Source organism: Mauremys reevesii, linkage group 6 (genome assembly GCF_016161935.1).
Source record: "Mauremys reevesii isolate NIE-2019 linkage group 6, ASM1616193v1, whole genome shotgun sequence".
NCBI lineage: Eukaryota > Metazoa > Chordata > Testudines > Geoemydidae > Mauremys > Mauremys reevesii.
Genome location: NC_052628.1, coordinates 54,333,099 through 54,343,633, shown reverse-complemented (window position 1 = coordinate 54,343,633; position 10,535 = coordinate 54,333,099). Strand labels below are relative to the sequence as shown.

Sequence of the window (10,535 nt, the reverse complement as noted above, 5' to 3'; positions counted from 1 at the left end):
CCAGAAAGGGATGAGGAGCACTAGAGCAGGGCTTCTCGAACTGGGGAGTAAGACATCTCAGGAGGGTCACAAGGTTCTAAAATGGGGGGTTGCAAGCTGGCAGCCTTCACCTCAAACCCTGCTTTGCCTCCAGCATTTATAACAGTGTTAAATCTATTAAGAGGTTTTTTTAATTTATAAGGTGGAGTTGCACTCAGAGGCTTTGTGTGAAAGGGGCACCAGTACACTGTACAAAAGTTTGAGAACCACTGTACTAGAGCTGCAGACTAGAGGGGCAAACGCGTTACTGGGGCATTGCACAGTTCCCGGCTGGGCTGGGGCACTGGGCAGACCTGGGACACCAGGTTAACTCACTCGAATTGTTCAGGGCCGGGTTGAGGCTAGAGACTCCGCACCATCCAGCAGCATTTTTTTTAACGTGGGCATAACTTTGCACTTTGCTCTCGGGTCCAGACAGCGTGCCTGCTTTGGGGCCAAAATCACCCCACCCGACTGGTATCTCTTGCAAACCCCCAGAATCCTGGGGCCAGTCTCGTGAGCTCTAGACGCTCGCAGTGGGCCCCGCTGCCAGGCGCCCTGTCCCAGCGCTGGGCTAGGGGAACGCAGGCCCCCGGGTCCCGCCTGTTACGGGCCTGTGGCGCTGCGCTAGGTGTACGGCCCTCACTCAATGCGCATGCGCGGCTGGGCCCGACGCGCAGGCTCCTTTAAGAGCGCTGGGGGCGGGGCTGCTTTGCAGACGTGGCGGCCGCGACAAGCCGCCCCGCGCGGAAGACGCTGATGAGCGGCAGCCGCCCGGCGCCATTGCCATGAAGAGTTCCTGGGGGAGCGGCAGGTAAGTGCTGCCGCCCGCGGAGAGGGACCGGCACGGCTGCCCTGAGCCCCCCGCCCCCTGGCACCGGCGGGGGGGGCAGCGCCTCCGCCCCGCCCCCCGTGTAGCGCCCCAGGTGGGCGAGGGGCGCTGGGCGCGGCTGAAGGCTCTGCCCCGGGCGGCAGGTGTTTCTCTGCTGTCCTCAGAGGCGTCCCGAGCGAATGGCCGGGAGGAGCCAGCCCCCAGCCGGAGCCCTGCCCGCCGCGGGCAGCAGCCGCGCGTACCCGTTCGGAAACGGTCTCCAGGCGGACAGCGAGGCGCAGGAGGAGGACGGGGAGGTGTCCGAGCTGCGCCCCAGAGGGAGGGAGAAGGTCCGGCGAAGTACCTCGCGGGACCGGCTGGACGATATTGTGCTGCTAACGAAGGACATCCAGGCAGGCGAGACTCTGAACGCGATAGCGCTGCAGTATTGTTGCTCGGTGAGTCTCGTGTGCAGAGCGGGTCCCAGCGCGGTTTGTACTTTTGCCCACGAGCCGCTCAGGCCCAGCGGGACACGCCGAGTGTTCCCGGCAGAACCCGCACGACACGAAGGCTGAGCTGCGTGATAGTTAAGCCCCCGGAAATCAAGAAATGTCCAAGTTAAGGCTGATATGGTGAGCGAGGTAATATCTTTATTGGGCAGCTTCTGTTGGTGAGAGAGACACGCTTTTGAGCCATACAGAGCCTCTTCGGACCTGGAAAAGGTACTGGGAGCATTAAAGAAATGCTACAAAATATTAGTATATGCCTTACGGTGTAGAAAAAGGCTTTAGTGTTTTAAACTATTGGTTTAGCTATAATCTTGAATGTATGTATAGTAGCACCTTTCATCCAAATGGAACCTAGAATGTTTAAAAACTTTACTATGTGTAAAATATGCTGACATTTCACATCTTTGAACTATAGCTCCCTCTGGGGTGATATGTGACAGCTCTTCAGCAGCACATAACACAACAAAAGGATTTAATGTTGTAATACGTGTGTTGTCACGTTTTCATTCCAAATCTTCATACCACATTTTACAGATTATATTCTTGAAAGCATTTCCTGGATGTTATGTATTTTGGAAAAAAGTGTGGTGTGTTTGAGAGAGAAGGTGAGGCTGCATCTGAAGTCTACCACAGTGCATAGCCACAAGTGGGCAGACTTATAATAGAGCAAACCTGTATGGAGACATTTCTTGATTTGGATGCCGAACAGCAGTGCTCATTAAATGTTTTCATATGGTACTTTTAATTTTTTTCTAAGAAAAATAGAGAAGAGAAAATAAGTAACTTTGCTCTCCAGGACTCTGAAATTCTGAAGACCAGCCATAAATGGGTATTGGCACATGTAAATAACATCACTAGGAGCTTACCTCCCTCCCTGTGCACCTTAGGAGGGCCAAGAGAACACTCTTCTTACATGAGCTGTAAGGTGCTGCTAACTTTGCAACATCTCCAGTTTTAGGATTTAGCTTCTTGGCACTCTTGCATAGTCTACTAGTATTGAGCCAAGCCAAGGGTTTCTGCAGAGCTCTTGCCTCAGCTAAAGTGAACCTTCAGTACACTTCTCACTTTGTAGTTAAACTAGCTGTACATGTGTGGTAGTATAGCCTTCTTGACCAGAGTAGAGAGAAACTTGTACAAAATCTGAGCTACATTTGCTCATGCAGCTTTCAAAAGCTCGTAATTTGGTCAATAAAAACAATTTTCTAAGGAATGCTCAGAGGTGTTCTTGTATGGCTTTTTTCATGCAAAATGTAAACTTTCAATTCTCTAGCCATTTTGACTGTAAAACAGTTTAAAAAAAAACTTGGTGAGTGAAGCAGAAACCTTATTTACTTGTTCTCAGATGTTTTGCTCCTATTCGGGGGTGGGGGGAATTGGTGGGGAGGGAAGAGAGCCTCTCTACAGAGACCAAGCCTGTAAGATGAAAAGCTTTAAATCAAATGTTCAGATACTTAACTTTTTAACTGAAATCTTTTTTTCTTTTTTTAAACTACCCCTTCTTTAATCATTTTCTCTCCTCTCCCTCTTGTCTCTACCCTTCACAAGCTTATTTTTTGTAGCTGTTTGTAATGTAACCTGTACTGGAATATTTTTTGTGAGAGTTAATAAGTGGAGCTCTTAAATCTGTAGGAAACCCTCCCCTTTCTCAAAGGGGAGAGGGGGGAATAGGAAGACTTAATGCCCTGAGTTATGCCTATTGTTGCACTTGGCAATACAGAGGCAGAGATGGAAGAACTATACTAGATGAATGAGGGTAATTTTGTAAAGTAGGAGAACTTCTATCTACCTAGATGTTCCTGAACACGGGTCGGCAACCTGTCAGAAGTGGTGTGCTGAGTCTTCATTTATTCATTCTAATTTAAGGTTTCGTGTGCCAGTAATACATTTTAACATTTTTAGAAGGTCTCTTTTATAAGTCTATAATATATAACTAAACTATTGTTGTATGTAAAGTAAATAAGGTTTTTAAAATGTTTAAGAAGCTTCATTTAAAATTAAATTAAAATGCAGAGCCCCCCGGACTGGTGGCCAGGACCTGAGCAGTGTGAGTGCCACTGAAAATCAGCTCACGTACTGCCTTTGGCACGCGTGCCATAGGTTGCCTACCCCTGGTCTAGAATAACCAAACCACATCTGACAGTAATAGTATGTCTGTTTGCAAAACACTTCATAAACTAATGGTTATCATTTCTTTGAAAGGGAGGGAGGAGTATTATTTCCATTTTTATAAATAGTTATTGAGACACAGGTTGAGTGACATTTTTCCCCCCAAGTTCAGAGGGAGTCAGTGATTATTTGCATTAGAATACAGTTCCTGCCTTCCAGTCTGTACTTCAGGTCTTGTCTGTTTCAAAAATTTAGCTTGTATTTGGAACTCTTTGATTCCATGTCTTGCATCAAAATATTTTCGATTGGGTTCCATTTATAATGTGGGATTTCCCTTTTTAGGGGTGTACACTGTTACTCAGCGAGGTTAGAGCTCTTCTTCAGGTTTAATAAACCTTTCATGTTGTTTAAACTACATTGCTTTAATTTTTTATTTCCAGGTTGCAGACATCAAGAGGGTTAATAATCTCATCACTGACCAGGATTTTTTTGCGCTGAGATCTATCAAAATTCCAGTGAAGAAGTTCAGTGTATTGACTGAAACGCATTGCTCTCCAAAAGGCAAGCAAGTTTCAAGACCTTTATCATCTACTCAGTTTTCCCCAGAATTCCAAGAAACATCCCCAGCTTCTGATTCATTTTCCTGTAATGAGACTGTTGGCAACTTCTTGAAAGAAGTGGATCGCGATATAGAACAAATAGTAAAGTGCAATGATACGAAAAGAGAGAATCTTAATGAAGTTGTTTCTGCCTTATCCGCACAGCAGATATGCTTTGAACCTGATGCTAAAACCAAAAAGCGGAAAGATCCCTATTACGGAGCAGACTGGGGCATAGGATGGTGGACAGCAGTGGTGATAATGTTGGTGATTGGCATAATAACTCCAGTTTTTTATCTCTTATATTATGAGGTTTTAGTGAAAGTGGACGTTAGTCACCATTCTACAATGGAATCTGCCCACTCACTAGTCACAGCACCATCACAACAAAAACAAATGGAATAAATCCAGCAAACATCATGGATGTTGAGAGTGAGGAGGAGCTTCAGCATTACAATGGAAAGTCCCAGAAGACTGTTGTTCATAGACATATATAACATAACTTTCACATGAAGAGAGAAACAGTATAGAATGCAAAATGCATCTGGAATGGAATGCAAAGAATAGATATTACTGATGTATACATTCCTTCTTTTTGGGCAGTATTAAAGTACAAGGATGCTTTGCTTCCTTTATTTAAATAGTTATGGGAACCTGCCATATTTACATAGGAGATAATCCTTCTGTGGGTCACTTAAACTGTCAAGCATGTTGACAGATGACATTACCAGGTTTAATATGAGATTGTCATGGTATAAATGTGTATGTAAACAGGTATTTTTGAAAGGCTTTGCACTTTTTTCTATTTAAATATAACCTGTTGTTTTTGTTTTGTTTTTTTTAATTAACGATTGCTGTTAAGATGCAGTTCTGACAAACGTGAGATAAATGAGTACAATTGACTATAATTTGCTATCTGAAAGCATCTGCTTCAGCATGTTTAATTTTAAAAATAAATATTGTTTCATGCTTTATTTATAATATATTTAATGGTACATGATACATAGGCTATCTTAATATCCCAGTTTGGCTGTCAACTGAAGAGAACTACTTCCCACTTTATAATGTATACCACTGAATACATATTTAGTGTATGGCTGGTGTAAATTCTGTGTGTAAAACCTTTTTCCATATATAAAGTTCAAACCACTTTTTTCCTTAGATCAGTGTGAAACTTTCTGAAAGGAAAATGAATTTTGGGCTGAGAACTACTGTTGACTAACTAGAAAGATGTACCAAATTAAGCTTAGTAGACTGATAGAGCACTGCTTATGTTGGACTTTTTGCACTATAACTACTGCCTTATGTAATAGACATCAAGTGGTGAGATTGCAAAGACATTTAATAGAAGTTTGTGAGCTTTTCACAATCAGTGCACAACCAAACAGTTTATTAAATTCCTCTTTTGAGTATAATCAAACTTACTTTACTACAAGTAAGGCCCAGTGTTAGACTCTCATTTTCTGCTGCAATCCAGTCAATAGGCTCATAAGCCCTCTTTTTAAATGTACTTCAGAAGCTTGTTTGAGGTCACTTTGTGTATAAGTGAGCTATGCTCTGATGCCTAAACACAATCCAGTTGTTGAGACAGAAGTTCTTGTCCTGTGTAATAATTAGCTGCTTATATTTGAATAACTAGAAATTTGGCTAAATAACATGCCTTTTTCTGTTCAACTACTTGTATGGGAAAACAATCCAAGGGATGTAGCATTTCCTTCCAGGGCTCCTTACCTTTTTTGTATTATTAAGGAAATGTCACTCTCCTAATTACATCTTACAGTGCAGAAAACTAGTTTTCCTCGGTTGAAACAGCTGGTGTTTTCAGGTGTCTGAGTGGATGCATATGGTAATATGTAGGAGGGCTTCAGAAGCACCACTCTTTTTCAACTCACTCCCACAACACTTCAGAGGGAAACCCTGTGGAACCTAAAAGAGAAATTTGGCTTGCGGTGACGGTGCAGCTGCTGGCAGTGCCTTACTGCCCCCATGATCCTTGTCAGCCTCTTGTGCTCTTAAATTTCTTCCCCTGAAGAAGGCTAGTCCCTGCATTTAAGCAGTCACCTATTTTTTTCCTAAGAAATATACAGCTAGAGAAGAGGAAAATTAGTTTTGAACTTCCTAATTTTTGTTTAAAGAGGAAAGGGAAACTAGTTATGTATTCCTTTATAGGGATTTATTAAAATATGAATTAAGATAGTGCCTATAACTTACACTAAATCTCATTATTTGCCCCTGAAGCAAAGTTTTCACTGTTATCCTCCACTCATGATTATTTCACCATGTGAGTAAATGGATAGGCTTTGGCAGCAAAAGAGACTTGAGTGAAAAATACTTCTCTTCGATGTTATATTTTGTATTTAAAAAGCATCTTGTCCAAGTGTACAGTATAAACAAGTGACTCTGAGAAATGGACATACCTTTTAAAAGATGGAGTACTTACAAACACTTTATTTAGAAATTCTGATGTCTTACAGATTTTAAGGAGGGCAAATGCAGTTTATTGTTAAATGAGGCAAACATGGTTAACTGGCTGTATTTTTAGTTAAAAATTGTAAAACTTGACAATACAAAAATTGCATTTTAAGGCTGAAGTGGTTTAAAGTTTGATGGCACGTGGAAGTACACTTTGATCCTGTGAATTTTTATTTTGGAGCTATTCTGAATTGTTTGATAAAGTGGCTGTGCTCAGAAGAATTTGATCATGCAAAATTTCTTCCAGAGAAGACCAAACTAGCTATACAAGTAGGAATTATTTAACATTTGTTTTAGAAATAGTTTTAAAATCTTTTGTTACAAACATAATAGGTCAAAACATTAAACAGTTGAAGTTTAGAAACAGTTGAGATTGCTTTAATCTAGGATTTCAACATTACTTTGAAGGTGCCTTAATAGAAATCATATCTATGTAGGATCTGGAACTCTTTAAGCATAGAATACAATTCTGTGCTCTGAGCAAACTTAGGCTTGCTCTTTTTGCTTGCCTTAACTAACCTCTTGCCCCTATGGCAATGATTACTTTTGGAATTACAAAATGTTAATGCTTTATGATATCAGAGATTGGTCCTTTTATCGCAATAAAAAACTCAAGAGAATTATTAACAAGCTGAAAACATGAAATTAGCTTGTTTGGGATTTTCAAAAGATACTGAAAATAACTAGTATGCAATGTAAGTGTGACTGCATACACACATGAGCAGACAAAAGAAAATGTTAAATTGCTAATATTTTGGTAATAGATTATAATCAGATTTGGTCATATTCTAATTCAAGATATGAATGGGTTCTATACTGTTAAAATATAAGAAAAGAGACATTGCTACTTATGTTGCTCTGTGGCATTATATACTAAGAGCCTTTGTTTAGCTACATCTCTCACAAGTCAAATTTGTGTTTTTTATTTTAAGGTCTGAGAAGACTTGTGACTTATTGTCAATGAGTTCTTCCTAAAAAAATGTGTACTGCAGCAAAGGTATAAACCTTATCTTTTAAAGTATTTTTTGAAAAAATATTTAAGAAAAAACTGTTTTGAACAACATTCAATTAGCTTATATAACATTTTTAAGAGCAGAAAGTTAATTTGATCAGAGTCTGACATATATTCAAGGGAAACCTAGGACTCCTGTTTAGTACTAAAGGGAGTTGCTTGCATGAATTTCAGTTTGCTTCTCTGTGGGCAGCCTTGTTCTGTTGCAATTGTACTATCTTTTCAAAACTACGATGACAGATACTGCAGTATCAGTTATTTACCTGTAGCAGTAAACTAGCTGATTGCTCTTTGTGATACAGATTTACACTTAATAGTTAGAAGTGAAGTGGTAAAGCCAGACTCCTGTCAAAACTGTTTTAACAGCGAAGTTGGAATTGTAAAGAAATTTATTACATGGTGCATTCAAGTGAAGAATCATGCTTTAGATTAAATACAAAACATGATTTGCTCAGGAAGTCAATTTTTAATCTAAGTGCATATTGCACTGTTGGCACATATGTAAATGTTTTATTTAAATCTGATATATTTTTGGAGTACACTACCACAAATGGTCTTTGTATAACAAAGTATTTTATATAGGATCAAAATGTAATTAGATGTGAAATAATGCAATGCTGAAGATGTAAGCCTCTTATTAAACCTTTTGTTCCTTTTACTTGCTTCATAGTTTTGGGAGAGCTCTGAGCATTCTAATAAAATATTTTTGTGTGCAGCGAAATGTGAACTTGACAGCATGTTCTTGTCCCTGCATCTGCTTTCCTGAGGAACTTGCACACTTGTCTCTCAAGCTGATATTGGTTAGCCTATATACAACCTCAAACTAAACTCCTTAGGTTGGTTAATATCTCTGTTTATATGTTGTGTAGATCTCAGTCCAATATTCACATCTATTGGTATGACATTACAGTATGGTTATTCACCCTCTATTGTATGAGTAGACTCTCAATTTCAGATAAATGACTGCCTTTGACCTACCTAAAAACCATGAGGTGAGTGAGGCAGTTTTAAAAAACAGGCCCAAGAAAAGTAACCCCAGTTATTAATGAAGCTAATTTTCAGATGCCAACACTTTCACAGGCTGGCAAAACTACCTTTCCAGTGGTATACTATGCTACTTTCACCTGCCACTGTCCTAGGAATTTGCAGCTGAAATCCTATTTAACTTCGTACAATTGTTATCCAGAGTCAGAAGTTTTCTTAAACCCAAGTAAACAATGTTTGTTCACTCTGCTAACATTAGGGAATATTAATCATTCTAAATAGTTAAAGGGACTGTGCCAATTTTGGAATGCTATCTGAAAAGTAGTTCTAGGTTTCATGCAGACCCTGAACAGTATAGTTTAATGCTCTCATCTTCATCTTTCCCTTTAAGAGGTAGACATTCACAGGTATGCTGCTAAGTTCAATTCTTGTATCAGACCCTGTTCAACAGAGTAAACAATATAATTTTACCAAACTTTATTCTTAAAGGGCTGTGCTAAGGTATGGGCATGCTTGAAGTGGTGTGCTGCATCGTTGTCTGTATTCACCACCAGCCATGGTAGCTGCTATAGCCATAATAGCCACATTTCTCCACATTGGGGGAGGGAGTTTGCAACATCTCCCCCCCTCCACACCAGTTGTGCAGGGATGGAATGGAAGGAGGCCTGTCTAAAGGGAATGCCATAAATGGCTCCAGGATCATCTGAGTACATGTGGTACAATGCACAGATAGCAAAAAGCTACCACTAAGTTATTGGTGCCTTGAGACTGGTCACTGAAAGGCAGCTTTGGGTTCAAGGCTTGACTACAGAAAAAAATGGAAGGAAAGGTATCCTTATACTTAAATTGGCTAACAAAACATCCTTGATCAGCACAATTATATTGTTTTCTCTAAGTCACTGGGACCTGAGCAGTGTATGTATGTGAGATATTTGCCTGTAACATTACACCTCTTCTTTCTCCACATTCTGAAAACACACTTTTATAAATGCAGTTTAAAGTACTATTTCCTGTGTGTCTTCTTGTTGGTTGACACTGGTGTGATTCCTGGTTGCTGGCAGAGTCTGGAATTGTTAGGAAATAACTTCTATCTTCATGGTGATGTGCAGGAGACAATGGTGTTGTAGAGTACATCAGTGACCTCTACTGATGACCCCATTCCTGTACACTCAGACCCTCAAATACCCTTTTATTCTGCTCCTGGTACTGAAAACTCCAAGAACAAGACAACTTACCCTGAGCTGGGTTCAGCTAAAGTCTATAAATCAAGACTATCTTTTTAGAAGATACGTGACAGCTCAAACAAAAGTTATGAGCTTGATCTGGTAATTAGTGGATTAGATTCCATGGTTGATGCAGAAGATCAGACTAAATCATAATGGTCCCTTCTGTTCTTAACTGTCCATGGAAATGGGGGAACCTACCTGCAGAAAGGGTTATCTGGACAAGTATGAATTGATGTCCCAAACATCAGAAGAGAGCCGAAGAAGCTCAGCTGCTGCCTCTTGAAGCCATTCTCTGCTTTCTCTTGACTAATCATATTTTTTTTGGTGGAAAGTCATTTCTGAACATGTTAAATCTTACTGCCTTGTGTTGGACAATGAAATAAGGTGGTTTCTTGGGGTTTGTCTCGCCCATTATATTTGTATACTCTCTTCTGATTACACTGTATCTCACTATTTCCTTATTCTGTGATCTTTGACTGCATTTGATAAAATCCTACCTTACTTTTTTCACATTTCACCTAAGGAAGTAGTAGTTCCTGGCATAATGGTTTCATAAATCTACCTTAACAGAATAATAGGGCTGGAAGGGATCTTGAGAGGTCATCTAGTCCAGTCCCCTGCACTCACAGCACGACTAAGTATTATCTAAACTAGTGGTTTTTAACTTGGGGTGCATGCATGCTCTAGGGGTATGAGATGCCCTTTCTGGGGGTGTGAGACATGCCAGATTTTTTTAGAAAAATTAAGCACAGGCACATAAGTACAACTTAGTTTAATCAAACCTATGTATTAACATAC

General features: G+C 40.3%; 1 protein-coding gene across 1 annotated transcript; it reads left to right on the top strand.

The window, feature by feature from the left end:
• Nucleotides 1–758: 758 nt before the first annotated feature.
• On the top strand, nucleotides 759–8,183 carry LYSMD3 (LysM domain containing 3). The gene is given in 3 exon segments (XM_039545798.1): nucleotides 759–1,287; nucleotides 3,885–4,434; nucleotides 4,437–8,183. Coding segments are annotated over 3 exon segments (912 nt in total). The 5' UTR covers nucleotides 759–1,029; the 3' UTR covers nucleotides 4,541–8,183.
• Nucleotides 8,184–10,535: the final 2,352 nt, after the last annotated feature.